Genomic DNA, 16,506 nt, shown 5'->3' with positions numbered 1-16,506 from the left:
AGGGGCGAGGGGCGAGGGGCGAGGGGCGAGGGGCGAGGGGCGAGGGGCGAGGGGCGAGGGGCGAGGGGCGAGGGGCGAGGGGCGAGGGGCGAGGGGCGAGGGGCGAGGGGCGAGGGGCGAGGGGCGAGGGGCGAGGGGCGAGGGGCGAGGGGCGAGGGGCGAGCGGCGAGGGGCGAGGCTGTGTGCGGTGGGACCCGGCGCGCGCAGAGGGGTCCCCCCACAGAGGCCTCGGTTCTGCGCCTCTCGGGGGGCAACGAGGCGCAGTTCGGAGCTCGGGGGTCCCCGGCCGGAGCCCCGCAGCCATCGGCCTCGGGGACCCTCCCCGGCCCCCCCCACCGCGGCGACCCCGGCCCGCCCCCCGCCCCCCGCGGCCCCCGGGCCCGGAGGAACCCCACAGCAGGGAGCGACGAGGGCCGGGGGTGCCCCAGGCTGACGAGTGTCGCGGCGCCCCGTCGAGGAGCCCGCGCGGTCGCGTGCGGGACGCTCGGACGCGGTCCCCGGAGAGGCCGTTCGCACGGGCCCCGGCTTCCGCGCGGGAGGGAGAAGCGCCAGAGCCACACGCACGTCCTGGAGACCGGCCGGCGCGGGGGCCGGGCGGGTCTGCACAGACGGGCCCCCTGGCCACAGCGCGAGGCCCCCGCGGAGGCCGCCCCGCCCGCAGGCTCCTGCGCCCTCGGAGGCCGGCCTGGAAGGGGGCGGGGTCGGCACGGGAGCTCAGGCAGGTGACCCCAGAAGCGGGCCCCGTCGGCCAGGGAGGGACCTGCTCCAGGACGGAGGCCAGACCCTGAGAGCAGTCTGGGCTGCCCGCTGGGGGTGAGGACACGGCGGCTCCGCGAGCTGCAGCCATGACCCGGACTCAGGACGCTGGCTGGCATGCCCCAGGACACCGTGACCCGGGGGGAGGGCACGGGAGGAGTGAGGAGGTGGTGGGGCCTCACCTGGCCTGGGCCTTGCCCAGTGGTGATGGGTGGCCTGCCCCTCGAGTCCCAGGCTACATCTGGTCGCCCAATGGGCTGAGAACCCTTGGTCTGAGGGGACCCTTCCGCCTGGGACCCCGCGGCCGGTGCTGACCGCTGCACTCTGGCTCCGTCACAGACGGCTTTGGCTTCTGAGTCCTCTTCCTTGGAGCGACAAAGTGCGTTTCCATGGATCCTCAGAATAGCTCCGTGAGGTAGGCAGGGGAAACAGGACCCCCCCTGTTTAGCCACTGGGGAAACTGAGGCACAGGGTGAGCACAGCCCAGGTCTCTGAGGGAGTCACGGTGGCTGGGACTGTGCGCATGACCTCCTGGGCCTGGGGACAGTGTGGTGGGCAGGCCCCGTGGCACATAGAACGGGACAGACTGTAGCCAGGCTCTGTAGGCCAGGGGCATAGGTGCTCCCCTGCGTGTCTGAGGACTTAGCTATGGAAGTGGACTTGGGGGGCGTGGTCCCAGCAGAGGGACCCCCCCACACACACAGCCGGCGTGGACATGACTTCCCCCACTTTGGTTCCTTTCTCTCAAGTCAGTTCTGCAGGTAGAAAGTGAAGTCAGGTGTCTCACCTGTCCCTCCTTCCTGCTGAGTCACTTTTGGAAAGGAACCTTGAGGACCAGTGACCAAGGCCCTGAGGCCCAGCGGTGGGAACAAGGCAAGGAGGCTCAAGGTCCCAGTGCCTGCTTCTGAGGGTAGCTGCTGGCAGATGCCACCAGGCCACCAGAGGCTCCGGGGCACAGTGGCCTGCACCCTGACCCCATCCTTCCAAGCCAGGAGCTGTCAGGGGAGGAGTCTGGGCCCTCAGGGAAGGTCTTCTGCCTGCACGCACCCCTGAGGCAGGGCCACACACAAGGCCAGACCCGTGTACCCTTGTTCCCTAACTAGCCCAGGGGCACTGACCGTGAGGCTGACACCTTGTACTGCCTTGCGGGAGGAAGTAAGTTGGGTCATGGGGAAGAAAAATGGACCGTGGCTCATCCTCCGGGAGCAGACCTGTGGGTGCCCTGGGCTGTTGGTGACGCCCGTCCTCAGGAAGAGCAGGAATGTGCCGCAGCCTGTGCCCTGCGCTCGGCACTGTGTTCTGAGCAGAGCTGGTGTGGCCCCCTCGGGGCTACCAGCGTCCCGGGGCCACAGCTGCCAAGTGTGGGAACTGGTGGGCTCTTCCCGTGCACGGCGGGCTGCAGGGCTGTGGGGGGAGCAGCGGGACCCAGCTGGGTTTTTGCCGGAGGCAGGAAGGCAGGGGGCGATGCTGGTCCCCCGGGCTGGGACCCAAACCCACAAACTTGCGCAAGGGAGCTTGGTCCGGAGAGGCCCGGGGGAGGCAGCCGAGTGGGCTGGGGCCAGCGATGGGGGCCACTGTGCTTGCAAAGTCTGGGACAGGGATGACCAGTGGAAGCACAGTGATGGCTCCAGAGTGGCCAGAGGGACAGTGAGTCGGGGGCTGGGGGGCTGGGATGTGGGACCGCACTGGCTGGCTCTGCCCCAGCCCCAGGGGCTGCTGGGACATCGGAAGAGCAGCGTCTGTTCGGCAGCTACGTTACAACATGTATTTAAAAGCGTTGAAAACGGGACGCCTGGGTGGCTCAGTTGGTTAAGCAGCTGCCTTCGGCTCAGGTCATGATCCCAGCGTCCTGGGATCGAGCCCCACATCGGGCTCCTTGCTCGGCAGGGAGCCTGCTTCTCCCTCTGCCTCTGCCTGCCACTCTGTCTGCCTGTGCTTGCGCTCTGTATCTCTCTCTAACAAATAAATAAAATCTTTAAAAAAAAAAAAAAAAAGCGTTGAAAATATCTGCTACTGTAAAACCTCCGCAGCCCCGCGAGGCTGGAGTTTATTGGGAACCACAGGTGGGCGGTGCTGGGGCGTCTTGTGGCCGCTGGACAGCTGCCCAGCCTCCGTGTTCTGCTCAGGGCACTCCCGACGGGAGGCCGGCCTTCGCGTCCAGCCGCCCGGCTCTGTGCCTGCGCACACAGGCGCCCGCGGACCTGGGCGGCCACCCGCCTGACCCCAGCTCCCTGAGGAAGCAGAGTCCTGGCTTTCAGGAAGGACGGGGCGCGAAGGTGAGGACCCTTCTTGCTGGGAGGCTCGGGAGGTCCTGAGGCTGGAACACCCCTCGTGGTTCTCCAAGCTCAGCACGGCCTGCCCGCCCTCCCGGCGCGTCTGGTTAATGGGCAGAGCGGTTAACGGGCTCCGGGGTGGGGGCTCCTGGCGAGTTTCCGGGTGGAGAGCACATTCATACTTAAGACTGTTTTTCTTTGTGTTTTTAAGGGTCTCTGTAGTAAACTGAAATGTTAACAGAAAAGCAGCTGGGCCCTCCCGGCGCGCGCCGTCCAGGGCTCCGGGGCGGGGCTAGCAGGCGGACTTGGAGTGTCCAAAGATGCAGATGGGGAAGTGCTTCACGTGGGAGGACCACTGCGCGGCCAGCTGGAAGAACTTCACGTCATTCCACTCCACGCCGTCGATGAGGACTGTGAGGACAGGACCGCCTGACCGCCGGCCCACCGTGCCCCGGCTTCCCCCGGGGACCCCAGGTGCCCGGGAGGCACGCGCCGGCCAGTCCTCCCACCGCCATCCACAGCCCCGCAGCCCCCACAGGGCTGTGCTGGGTCAGACACCCCCCGCTTAAGCTGGAAAAGCCAGGGAGGAAGGCAGAGCCGTTCTCGACCCCGGTGGTCATCAGACTCAGACTCATGAAGAGAAAACTGTTCTGGGCTCCGTTTTCTGAATTAACAAGTTGCAGAAAATCATCTATAAAAGGTCTAAGATATAAAAATCAATCTTAAAAGAAGGGAAAGGATTGAGAAGTTCTCTCTCAGAACTGAGAAGGCTGTTCTGTGCGCACACATGCTTTATCCGGGTGGGTTCGAAGCTGCCGGACACCCACTGGGCAGCCAGACGGTTTGCAGAGGGGACCTTCAGGAAGCCGCCTCTGCTTCACTTGCGCGCTTTAGACAGAGCCGACAGGGACTTGGGCCCAGGACCCCTCCCGCGGGCTCCCCAGGGAGGGCAGGACCTGCGGACGAGAGCCGCCCCGGCGTCCTGGGGGCCCCCAGGTGCTCACCCCGCAGCATGTTCTGCTGGTGCTTGGCTGTGCAGATGAGGCGGCTGATGCCCTCGATGCACTGGCTCTTGGACTCCACGTCCTTGTCCTTGGTTTTCTTGGGCAGAAACATCACTAGGAGGGAAGGGCTGCAGGGCTCAGCCACAGCCCTTGGGGCCCTGCTGACCCGAGCCGCCCACGCCCCACTGGGACCCCAGCCGCCAGCCCTCCCGCCTGCCCAGGTGGCCTCTGCTCGCCGCTCGTGGCCGGGGTCAGAAGCGGCCCCCAGACCCGTGGCGACTCGCGGCCTGTCTGGCCACTCCTCCAGTTCCCCCCCGGCCGGGCCACCCCCCACCTCACCCTTCTTGTTCTTCTCCTTGGTGACCACGGTCATGGACATGGTGGGCGTGGCTGCGGCCTCACCACTGCCGGGCAGCCTGCTGACCTGGAGAGACCGGAAGGTGCACTTGAGCGTGTTTTTGGCGGCGGGCGGGTCCTTCTTCTCCAGTTCTCTCTTCCTGTCTGCGGGCGGGGCTGCCGTCCAGTAGTCCACCTGCAGCCCCATCAGCTCGGCGCCGAGGCCCTGGCTGCAAAAGCAGAGGGGCCTCACTTCTCTGTCCCCCCTCGGCGGCTGGCACAGGCCAGGGGAGGGGCCCACTGGCGCCTGGGCTGCCTGCCGCCAGGGGGCCGCCAGGGTTGGGGTGGGGAGCCCCAGTCCTGGAGCCTCTGGGGACACACAGAGGTCACCCCGAGCATCTGGGCTGGCCGCTCGCCTGCTCGCTCCAGCCACCCCTTCGAGTCTGGAGCGCCAAGGTCAACTAGCTCCATGGGAGGTGTGGTCCCCATGGGAGTGGGGGCAGCCCTAGGTCCCTGGGGCCCACGGGGGTGGGTGGGAGGGGCTGCCGACACCTCCCCTGCTGGCTCCCACAGCCGTTACCCACATCCGTCTCCCGACCCCTCTGCAGGCAGGGTCCTCCGTTCACTTAGTCTGTGTGGTTTCTATTCCTAGCGCCCCCAGGGCTGGGAAGGGGACAAGTCTCCCAAGCCAGCCAGGACCTGTGCCACCCCCACTCAAGGGGACGCCTGGCCCCCGCAAGCCTGTGTCTTCCCCAGGGCCGTTCGGAGTGTCCCCTCTGGCTGAACCCTCCGCTGGCTGGTATGGTCATGGCTACCAGGGGTCCTCCGTGCTAACCGAGGACCTGCTGCATCAGGGTCTCACTGAGGACGGAGTGGGGCGCCCACCTCGCGTGACCACGTTTACCTGGGGGAGGACAGGCCCCCGCTCACCGACGGGGAGGAAGGGGGGGTGGGCGAGGCCTCCTTGGCCGCGGGAGACGTGGACGGCGGAGTGGATGAGAGCACACCGGAGCCCGAGGGGGCCGCGTCGTCGGAGTCACCTTCGGGAAGGAGTTGGGCGGTGCTGAGCTCCCCTCTGGCTCTGTCCCCAGAGCGGCAGGAGCTGCCAGGTCTCCCACGGTGGGCGTCCCTCCCCTTTCCAGCCCCGAGGGCGGGGAGCCGGGGGTTACCTGACGTGGCTGAGGACGGTTCTACTATTCCGACTTTGACCACCTGTAAGGCAGTGGGATGCAGGCTGGTGGCCACGTGCTGAGCTGCTGCCCTCCTGCCTGGGCACGCCGAGGGCCGTCTCCCTGCGGGCGCCCTCCTGCCATGCCCCGCCCTCTGGGGGGGCTCTGGGCTGGAGCAGGGCCCTAGTTCTTCCCGTCCTTGGAGCAGAGCTGAGCCCAGGGTGGCCTGGCTCCTCCCACTGCCGTGGCGGCCCCCTCCAAGGTCAGCCTGCCCCCTGGGGAGGTGGTACGGGGCCCACACTCTGGCCCTCCACAAACCCTGAGCCTGCAGCTGGCCTGGTGTGGGGTGAGGGACCCCTACCCCGCTCAGGGCCGGCACCAGGCACCAAGTGGGCTGACGGGCGTGCGAGCCACGCACAATTAAACCAGTGAAGTGACTACTTCCGTCACAGTCACTTGGGTGCTTCCAGTGTCCACGGGGTTTGGCGCTGTCCCCTTCCAGTGGGTCAGAAGGTCCCCTGAGACAGGTGCCCCTGCACTAACTCCATCCCGGGAGGGCCACTAGGTGTCCTGACGGCTGGCCAGGGTCAGCGATGGCATGGACACCCTGCTCTGCCTGTGGCTCCTGCAGCGGCTGCCAGGGCTGGGGGCCTCCGGGCTCTGGAGACTTGCGCAGTGGCCCAGCCGGCAGGGAGCGGCCGTGGGAGAAAGACAGCCTCCCATTTACAAGCCACACCCCCGGCTGAGCAGGCTGGCACGCGAGGCACCCCTTCCTGTCCTGTAATTCCCAAGGGACAGAAGCACCCCTTCGCCCCATCCCTGTAGGACGGGTCCCAAGACCGTGCTGACCCTGGCACCTAGCCACAGCCGAGTCTGACCCAGCCCGTGTGCCCAAGACGTGCTGAGCACAGAGCCCTGGCCTCCAGGGGAGCTGTCTGCTTGCACCAAGCAGAGCTGGGAGCAGTGACCACCTCTGGGCCCAGCCACAAGGAGCAACGAGCTTTAAGGTGGGGGGTGATGTGAGGAGTCCTTCCCTCAAACTGGCAAAGAAGGTTCTGGAACACACCAAGTTAATGCAAGCAGGCGCTATAAAAGCTTGGCAAGTGGGTCGTCCCCACGTGGGTGAAGCCACATGGGAGGGACGCCTCGGGGAAGGCCAAAGCCCCACCAGAGCAGTACTCACCCCTACGAAGGGAATGAACTTTTGAGAGGACTCTTCGTCAGGGCTGAGAACGAGAAACAGGAGCTGGTCAGTCCCTCTCCGCCAGCAGGCAGCGGCGCCCACCCCCGCAGCGCCCGGCCCTGCCCTCTGGCCCCGGGCTCAGCTCTCTGCAGCGGGGGACCAGAGGCCTGTGGGGAGCCGTGCACGAGCCCAGCTTCTCCGCCCGCTAAACCTGCAGGCCTCTGTTTCCACTCGGCCCCAAGACGACCGCTTGCGGCAAGTGCCCCGGGACCCCCGGGACCCCCAGCATGCGGGGCTGACCGAAAGCCAGGCTGCAGAGTTTCTCTAGTCTTCGGCAGGCTAGGTGAAGTCTGTGCCGGCCAGAGGGATGGGGCAGGGGCGGTCCCCAGGCCTCCAGCCTCGGGCGCAGGGTGCACACGCCAAGCCCTGGGGCAGAGCACCATCCCAAGGGCAGCCTCAAGGTGACACGGAGTCTCTGGGGCCATGCTGCTGGTGGAGGCCAGCCAGCACGGTGGCCGTGAGGTTCTGTCTGGACTGGGCCCCGCCGGCCTACCCTCGGCTCCCCTGAGATCGCCAGCGGAGGCCTGCGTGTCAGAGGCCCTTGGGGGTGGGGGGCGTGGGCAGCAGCCAAGGGGACGCAAACCATGCCCGAGCTGCATGGGCCAGGCCCGGCCCGCCGCTCATCTCTGCAGATGGCCACATGGTGACCGGTCTCTGCCACAGGGCCCAGGCCGCTCGGGCACCAGGCTCCCCTGCTCCTGACCCTTGGGAGAACCTACGGGACAGGGCCAGTGCCGGGCCTCCCGGGACCTCAGAGGAGGGAGGCGCCTGCTTGCCCGGCCTCCCCCCAGCTCTGCCTCTTCCACCCCCGGCCCCGAACATCAGAGCTGGCGTCACAGAGCAGACCTTCTGCAGGCGGCTTTGCATGGGCTCTGGGGTGTCCGCCTGCTGGCTGCCATGGTGCCCCCCAGGCACAGGGCTGTTTGGGGAGAAGCCTGAGCAGCACCCCCACCCAAGGGCCCTGCTCTTGTGGGGATGGAGACGGGCAGCCGGCCAGCGCGCCCCAAGTGTTGGCACCCGGCAGCCAAGCCCAGTGCCAGCAGGAGGCGCTGTCCTCGCCCAGAAGCTCAGCACCCGCCTGAGGGAAGGGGGGTGGGCAGGCTCCTGGGTGCCCCCCGGACACAGGGCCCTGGCCTCTGAGCTAGCACCGCCCACCACACCTCGAGGAAGTCCTGGGTACTGTCTTCGGATGAACCACCTACAGAGGAGGGCCATCCCGCTGAAGACCGCCGGACGCCCAGCTGCTCTGACCCGAGGGGACAGAGCTCATCCCCGGGCAGTTCGAACCGTGTGCCAGGCCCGCTGGCACAGGCGAGCTCCTCGAAGGCCCCCACCCGCAGGGCTCCAGGACCCTCGCCACAAGCAGCACGCAGGAAGCCGGACGGGGGCTGGAGGGGCCGGGAGACGCCACCACACGGGGACGCTGCTGGGTCTGAGCCGCAAGCCGAGCCTCTGGCCATGCAGACAACATTCAGCCCGGGACGCGCCCGCGGGACAGGGGGGACACCGGCTTGCCACGAGGCCTCTGCACTCCGGACCTGTTCTGGGTGGGGCAGAGGTCAGGACTCCTCAGGCTCCCACGTGTGGCTCCGTGGTGGGGCCCCCGCACCCCAGCCCATGAGACCACACGGGGGAAGCACAGCTGTGCCTCGGCTCGCCGCTGGGGGTGTGGAGCCGGGGCGCAGTTCGCCGTCCCTGGACGTGCCCCCGGGGAGCTCTTGGGGCTGCGCGCAGCGGGTGTGGGTCTGAGGGCATGCCGGGAGCTGTGGGCAGTGTAGACTGTCTGCAGGCGCTCTCCAGGGGCAGGAGATGGGGCCCTGAGGGCCAAGTCCACTGCCCACCGTCTCCTGGGTTTCCTAAGCCCTTTGTCCTCTGTCCAGCCAACAGGGGCCACCTCCTGACCTCCTGTTCGGGCTCTAAGGGCGGCCAACACGCTGGGCCCCCCTGGGCCCCACCCGGGTGCTGGTGTCACCACTGTGGCGCGGAGGTGGGGGCAGGGACACAGGACGAGGGCCAGGGTCCCCTAAACCCGGGCTGGGGAGACAAGAGACTGGTGCCAGGCAGCAAGCAGGCTGCGGGTGTCCGCAGCATGGCCCCCCGGGGCGGTTGGAGCAGTCACAGGCTCACCACGGCTGGTCTTTCTTTAGCTCACAAAGGCTCGTTTAGCAGGACCATGGAGGAACGCAGACCCTTCCTCCTAACGTGTCCGGCAAGGAGGCTGCCGGGGGCCCAGAGACCATGGGCTGGTGGGCTCGCCCAGGAGAGAAAGAACCCAAGACAGAGTGGAACAGCGTCCTGGTGGGGGCCTGACACGTAGGCCACCAGGACAGGCAAGGGGAGCCCCCCAAAAAGGGCAGCTCTGGGGGCACCCTGAAGCGTGGCTCTAGAGCGCAGGTTTTGAAGGAGGGAGTCACGCGGGTGAAAAGCCCTTCACTGAGCGTGGGGGTCACGGCGGCTTAGCCGCTGCCCAGCTAGGAACTGCTCTGTGCCGCTCTCCGCAACCCGGGGCGCAGGGCCCATAGCCAGGCTCGGAGCGTGCCATCCGGGCAGGCCCCCCGCCTGTGGCCTGCACAGCCTCGCGCGCAGAAGCAGTCGTGGTGCGGCCCTCCCAGGGTGCTGAGCCCCTGAGTCGGGTCGGCAGACACGCTGTGCTGGGACGAAAGTCCACACGCAGTCCGCGTGGCATCAGCGGCCCAGCCACCTGCTTCTCCTGCAGGACATGGTGCCCAGGCCTCAGCACAGACTCCGTGGACGGACTCCACTCGGCGCTGCTGCCAGAGGCACCCCAGGCTGCGGCGCACAGAGGACAGCCTGCCCACCATGACGTCAGCCCACGGTGCTCTGCGCTCCTCCGAGCTGGGCGGAGACGGAGAGCCAAGTCCTGGCTTGGGGTGCCCACCCACCTGCCGCTCGGCTGGGGGGGCCCTGCCTGCCGGGTGGCAGGACATGGGACGCCCCCCTGCCGGCTCTTACTGCTAAACAGCCCTAAAGACCAGCACGGGGACACGGACGCAGACCCAGGGACAGCGGTACCTGAGGGTAAAGTCAAAGTGAAAGTTCTTTTTCCTTTTCGGAAAGCCACCAAAAGAGAAAACACAGAGACGTTATCACGGGCTCAGCAGCACGTCCGGCTCGCGCGGGAAGAGCCCAGCGTTGTGAGCCAGGCGGCCACTGCGGTTTCCCATCTCGTGCGGGGAGAGCCACGAGTGTCCCGCAGACGGGACCCCAGACACTTTTCCTCTTCCGGCCAGCCGCAGACCTGGCCCTCAGCCCACCTCCCTGAGGGGCCCATTGCCCTTGCGGGCCTGGCCGCCAGCCCTCTGCCTGGCCGCGGCTGTGGCACCCGCACCTGCCCGCTGTCGGGCCAAGAACACGTCTCCAGCCTGGGAAGCCGAGGAGGCTGAAGGAGCCTGGGCCTGCGTTCCCAGAGCAGGTCCCGGCCAGGACAGGGCCATGTGACGGGTGTTCCCTTAACCTTTGTTGTGGGAAGTTCCAGCACACTACGGAGAGGAATCCTGACGGGCTCCTTCTGACGGGCTCCGAGGAGATCTGGGGCCGCCAGACCCACTCATAGGGTCCCCTCTCAAGCCCCATTTGGTTCCGTCCCTTGGCCAACCAGGTTTGTCCCTGCTGACCGTGCTGCCCAAAGGCTCTGAGACCAGAGCAGGTGGGGAGGCCTATGGGGGGCGGTGGCTGCGGGTGGCTGTGTCCGTGGCATGGAGCGGGGGCCCCTCCCCTTTCCCCGCACCCCACCCCGCCCGTGGCCCAGCGAGGTACCTCTTCTGCTTGTAGGTCAGCATGGCCTCCGCGATGGGCAGCTGGTGGGCACAGTTGGCGCCTGCGATGTACTGTGTGATCCTCGACACGATGTCTGGCGTGTCCTGCACTGCACGAGAAGGCCAGGCGGGGTCCGTGGGGGGCCACACTCCCCGTCTACCCTGCGTGCTGTCTCCGGGGCTGCCCGGTTCCTAGCCCAGGAGCAGTGGCATTGCTGAGGCCGGCTGAGGGACCTCCTGCCCTCACGGCGTCTCCAAATCCCTGGGAGCCCTCGCCAGGGGCCCCCACGGCCAGCCCACTCTGAGGCCCACGACAGCTGGCGGGGAGCACCGGGCAGAGGCCCCGTGTCTCCCCAGGGAGGCCCCACCTGGCCGGGGCCCCAGGCCTCACCGGCGCTCTGGGCCTCCAGCTTGTTGAACAGGTCTCTCCAGGCCAGGTCCTGGAAGAAGTTGTTGTAGCGGTAGTCCACGGAGCCCAGGTACCGGGCCACGGGGTGGGAGCCTGTGAGCCGAGGGGAGGCCATCAGGCCACATGGGCCGCTTGGTGCCCCTCAGAGCCCTGCCCCACTCCCGGGGGGCGCAGGGGCCACCGCAGAGGTGCACGGGGCCGGCGAGCCTCCCCCCCCAGGACCTGGTGCCCCCCCAGGGACCGACAGGGCGAGCCCACGGACACAGAGCCACGTCCCGCGGGCTTGGATCGTGTGGGGACTCACACGCAGCCCTGCCTCGCTTCCCCGGCCGGCACCGGGGGCCCCGGCGCCCCCACCGCCCCCGCCCCTCACCCAGTGGGATGACGAGAAAGCGCATGTAGCCCAGCCAGTCGGGGGTCTTGTGGGACAGCTGCTCCACGAAGAGCCGCAGCACGGCGCTGAGGTAGTGCTGCGCCCCGGCCACGGCGATCTTCACGGGCGGCGGCGGCTGCGAGTTGCAGTTGCAGCTGCGGCCCCGCAGGAAGGACAGAGAGGACCGGCGCCTCAGGGAGCCGTCCCCGCGGCCAGGACCTCCCCGCGCGCCCGAGCGGCCCCGGGCAGAGGAGGGCTGAGCCCCGGGCCACGGGGGCCCACTCACGACCCCGAGACGGCCGCCAACACCCAGGTCGACCCCCGCCCGACTGCCAGACCCGGACAGAAGACGGGGCTGCCCGCGCCTGTGTGCGGGCTCGTCCGGAGTCGGCCCCCGCCCCCGCTCCCGGGACAGAGCCACGGGCGTGGCCGCAGCGGGGCCCCAGGCGGACTCACTATCTCTGGATCCTCGAGACGATGGTGCTGAAGGCCGCCTGGACGTCCGCCGCAGAGCAGGTGCACACCACGGGAAGCGCGTGCCTCTGCAGGACCTCTGACAGGAACTGCGGGCGAGGAGGGCGCGGCCTGGGCCCCAACGCTGCCCCCGGCCGCCCGCCAGCACCGCACCCCCACCCCTGCTGCGGGGACGGCACCCCCCCACCCCCCCCTTCCCACCACAGGGAGGACACCCGGCCCGTCCCCACCTGCCCCTGCCAGTCGGAGGTGTTCACGAGAATGATGTTCTCAGGAAGCTGGTCGTCAGAGATGAGGATGTGGTTCAGCTGGTCATACACGGTCTTCCTGGGGATCTGGAGACACAGGCCCCCCCGCATGGGTAGGAGGCGTGCTGCAGCCCCTCAGCCGCCCAGCGGACCCCTCCTGCTCCCAGCAGTGGGCAGGAGAGGCCGGCCCCGTCCTCGCTCAGGAACTCAGCTTTGCCCTGGACAGCGGTCACTGGGCCGAAGACCCTGAGGGACCGTCACAGCCCACGACGTGGCTGGGCTGCCGCCCCCCGGAGCCAGCAGCACTGGGTCGGCCCTGGGCATTGTGGCCTCTGCCTGTGTCCCTCCCAGAGCGCACACCTGCAGCTGGCTCCTCGTGTCCGGGCACCGCTCGTTGTCCAGACTGTTAGCACGCTCGTTCTGCGGCCTCGCGGGCTGCCGCTCCTTCAGGGACGTGCTCCGACCCCGGCGGCCAGCCTGCTTCCCCTCAGACCTGCAAGGAAGCAGCATAGGCTGGGGCCGGCCCATGTGCTCACCAACCCAGGGGAGGGGACTGCTTGGCGGCGGGGGCCGTGGCGGACTCACACAGGCTGGCAGGGAGGGGGCAGGCAGGGCAAGGGGCCCACATGGCAGCCACGCCCACACTTGGCACAGGCGCTTTCTCTGTGGGCATAAAGCCCAACACAAAAGGCATGCGCCGGCTGTGCAGAGCCACGGCCCTGAGAAGGGGGCTCTGCCGCCCCAAGGTCCCAGCCCCGTGGGTCTTGGGGCGGGAACGCAGGGCCCGGCGGCAGTGGCCATGTGTGGTGGCCCAGAGGGTGTGGCCAGGTGCCCAAGGAAGGTGACGGGATAGGCTGGAGAGCACATCCCCAGGAGGGGATCCGAGGTGACCCCCGGACGGACCAACATGGCAGCGGGGACGGGTAAGAGATGCTGCGGGAGTTTCCTCCACTGGGAAGCTGCCTGGGTCCCTGCCGCTCAGAACCCCCACCTCCATGACGCCCACCGTGAGGGGCAGGGTACCGGCCCACAGAGCTGCCACGGCGGACCCAGCACCACCACAGCCTGGGGGCTGCCCCGCCAACCACACCAGGCTCTGGGCCCGGCTGGGCACGCCCCCTCCACACCGGCACCCAGGGCTACACCGGTCCACCTCAGCCCCAAAGGCCTGCTGGCAGCTGCTGCAAACACGGGGTGGGGGTCCCACGTGGCTCTCCGGGGTGGGCCCCGAAATCCCCATGCTTCTAAGCGATTCCCATGCAGTCAGAGGGGGCCCACCGCCCACACTGGCCCACGGGTACCGTGCCCGCCCACCCGCCTGCTTAGGGCGTCCCGTCACCTGGCGGAGGGGAGGACAAGGGACTCAGTCTTGGTGATCCGTCCGCTGGGCGGCAGCTTCTCCGCGAACAGGTCCAGAGCCGAGGTCTCTGCCTCCGGGCTGTCCTCAGGCTGTGCCGGCTGCTCCCCAGGGGCGGGCGTGCTCTGAGATGCAGAGAAGGGGCCCGAAGGCAGAGCACATCCTACAGGGCCCTCCCCTTGAGGCCACAGTCTCAGGCCCGAGGAGCCCCTGGTTTGGGTGGGGGTGTGTGGGCTGGTTTCAGACCGACAGCTCTCCACATGGGGCACAGACACACCTCCCCCTGGGGAGCTGAGCCGACCTCCATTCTCACCCACGGGGCTCCCGGCCCTGGCTGCCAGAGGAGCCCAGCACGAAGCCTCCCACGAACCTGGCCGCAGCCCAGGACCCTGTCCCTGGGAACCGCCACGAGGGCAGGGACAACCGGAGCCTTCACAGAGCTGACAGCAAGGCAGGGGGAACGCCCCCATCCTCCTGGAACTAGGGTGACTCCGGGGGACCCTGACCGTCCCTCGGGGTGGGGGCACCCTCACTGTGGTTCTGTGCCCTGGCCCTGGGAGACGGGGCTAAGGACCCCAGAGGCAGCGCATCGGCGGCTCTATGCTTGACCCAAGGCACGAGCCCACGCCTACTCACGGGGGTCACCGTGTCGGAGGCGCTGTCGCTGGGCTGCTTGCCTCCCAGGGGCCGGGTCTTCTCAGGCACGTCGGCCTGTGAGGACAAGATGGGAATCAGGCATTGAGCAGGAGGCTGGGGCCCCACAGACCAGGAGCACGGGGTCAGGCCGTGCACAAGCTCCCCTCAGCACGACCCAGAAGAGACAGCTGCCCCCGCGGGAGAGAGGGCTGCTGCGTCTGCTCACCGGACTCGGAGGCTCCTTGTGGCTCCGGACGCTGTGCAGGCTCCCGATCTCTGTCTGCGAGCTGGAGTGCGACAGCCCTTCGAAGTAGGGCCTGGGTGCGGGGTGGACAGAGGTCACCCTCCAGGGCCTTCCCCACCCTGAAGGTCCGGCCCCCGTGCTCCCGGGATCCGGCAGCCACGCAGAGCTGGGGGTGCTGGGTGGTGGCGGGAACGACGGCCCCGGAGGACCCTGAGCGCCGCCACCCGCAGCCCTTCTTGGCGCCGCCGCCCGCTCAGACGCCCGCTGGAGACGGCTCGCATCCCTGAAACCCACCCACTCCCGGCCTTCTCCCCAGGAAGGGTGGCCGGCAGCACGGGCGTGCGGGGAGCCTCAGGCCCCACGGCCAGCTCGCGGCAGCACAGCAGCAGCCCAAGACCACCACAGGTTGCCATCAGCAGGCCCAGCGACCCCAGGCCGGCAAGTCCACACCCCCGCCCCCTGCAAGACAGCAGGGCGGAGCTGAGGGAACTCAGACACTCAGAACACAGCGCGGGCCGAAATGGTGGGTGGGGTGTGTGCCACCTGGGGACAGGGAAACGCAGGGGCAGGACCAGGGCCCGAGATGCCCACGCACAGCCCCGCGACTGGGAACAGCAGCTGGCCCACGACGGGCTCTGCAGGGTCGCCACCGGCAAGGGCGGCCCAGCTGAAGGCGGCCCAGCCCAAAGCGCCTCGGCAGCCTTGCCGGCTCTGCTGGGGGAGGCGCCACAGGCGCGGCGGCGTGTGGTGGGCTGAGACGGTACGCGGACCCCCGAGAGGCACCTGCAGCAAAGGCCAACGGCCGACACCTAGACCAGAGCCCACAGACGCCACAGGCACGCCCACTACGGGACTGGCCACGGTGGGGGGCTGGAGGCCACCTGCACAGAAAGCCCGCCCTCCCCGCGCGCATCTCTGTCCCACTGACTTGGATCGAAAGGTTAAGGGGTGTCTGGGGGGCTCAGTCAGGAAGCGTCTGCCTTTGGCTTAGGTCAAGGTCCCAGGGTCCTGGGACTGAGCCCCGCATTGGGCTCTCTGCTCAGCAAGGAGTCTGCTTCCCCCTCCCCTGTCCCCCACTCCCGCTTGTGTGTGTGTGCACTCTCTCTCACATTTAAAAAAAACAAACAAAAAACATTAAAAGCAAAACTAGAAAGCCACAGATCTTCTGGACTCCAATACGGCCCCCACTCAGCAGCCACACAGTGTTGGGTCCCGGGGCCAAGCCTCCCCCGACCCCAAGCCCGGGGCCTCCTGTGGTCTCCTGCCCCAGCCAGGCCGACCCCCGGCTCCTCGGGGACCAGCGCTAGCACTGCTCGCCCGCCCCTCCCACCCGCGCAACAGCGACGCTCTGCGGTCCCCCATCTCCCCAGTGCACGAAGAGCTCCACGGCCCCAGGCCTGCCAGCCCGGCCGGCCCCCTCCTGTGTCAGGGGCCTCGCTCAGCCCTGCCGGGCCCTGGGGAACCCCTGACCACCGTCCCCACCCAGAGCTCTCGCCCTCCGTCTCTGACACCATGACCTCTTGCAGGGTCGACCCCAGTGCCTGCTAACGGGTCTCCTGTCTTCCCGCCCCCGGTGGGTTCCAGAGAGATCGTTCCAGAATGCCTGATCCTGTCCCTTTGCCACTGCTCTCCCTCCGAAACACGGCAGACCGGGCTGTCTGCTCGGATGCACGCCTCTCCTCCCTGACTCAGAGCCCACGCCCCAGCTGCACGCTGCCTGAGGCCCCGGCGGTACAGGGGATGGCAGGGCTGTGCCCGCCGGGCCTGGGGCCGGGGGCAGGCAGAGGCGGCGTGTGCGCTCACCTGAGCTTTGGCTTGGGGGTGCTGAGGACACTGTCATCATCCTCCAGGTCCGGGCCACTGTCGCTGGGGTTTTCCATGTCTAACGTGTCATACAGAAGGTCCAGGTCCTCCTCTGCCTCGGGGACATGCTCTGCAGGGTCCTGCTCCGAATCCAGGACCTACAGTGAGGTCAGATGTGGGAGGGCTGGCTTGGGGGGGCATCCCCTTGGCAGGACAGACAGGAAGATGACACAGAGCCACCAAATACCCTCTCTCCAGCACATGCCCCCAACCCACTTCTGCCAGACACTGGGGTGACCCCTGGGACCTCCGGTCACCGGGTGCCGGGCATAGCAGGGCCATTCTGCCCTCGTGGCTCGTGCTTCCACAGAGAAATGCAGAGCAGGAACACTGGCAGGGAGTGCC

The 16,506-nt window shown here is 68.1% G+C and overlaps 1 protein-coding gene across 6 annotated transcripts in view; it reads right to left on the bottom strand.

The window, feature by feature from the left end:
* Window positions 1-2,767: 2,767 nt before the first annotated feature.
* The window catches only part of PACS2 (phosphofurin acidic cluster sorting protein 2), a 53,148-nt gene continuing 39,409 nt past the window's right edge, over window positions 2,768-16,506 (bottom strand). For 2 of the 6 annotated variants that reach the window (XM_032341573.1, XM_032341572.1), the window contains exons 9-25: window positions 16,102-16,259; window positions 14,281-14,371; window positions 14,055-14,129; window positions 13,401-13,543; window positions 12,422-12,554; window positions 12,044-12,148; window positions 11,796-11,902; window positions 11,340-11,494; window positions 10,949-11,059; window positions 10,559-10,667; window positions 9,815-9,847; window positions 6,722-6,764; window positions 5,539-5,581; window positions 5,274-5,409; window positions 4,373-4,599; window positions 4,034-4,147; window positions 2,768-3,440 (exon numbers count right to left, since the gene is read on the bottom strand). In XM_032341573.1, coding sequence (XP_032197464.1) covers window positions 3,322-3,440; window positions 4,034-4,147; window positions 4,373-4,599; window positions 5,274-5,409; window positions 5,539-5,581; window positions 6,722-6,764; window positions 9,815-9,847; window positions 10,559-10,667; window positions 10,949-11,059; window positions 11,340-11,494; window positions 11,796-11,902; window positions 12,044-12,148; window positions 12,422-12,554; window positions 13,401-13,543; window positions 14,055-14,129; window positions 14,281-14,371; window positions 16,102-16,259 — 1,902 coding nt within the window. In that variant the 3' untranslated portion in view covers window positions 2,768-3,321. The other 4 variants (XM_032341574.1, XM_032341575.1, XM_032341577.1 and 1 more) reach the window with 3 other exon arrangements.

This window comes from Mustela erminea, chromosome 5 (assembly GCF_009829155.1).
Source record: "Mustela erminea isolate mMusErm1 chromosome 5, mMusErm1.Pri, whole genome shotgun sequence".
NCBI classification, from domain to species: Eukaryota; Metazoa; Chordata; class Mammalia; order Carnivora; family Mustelidae; genus Mustela; species Mustela erminea.
This window is presented reverse-complemented; position numbering and strand designations above follow the sequence as displayed.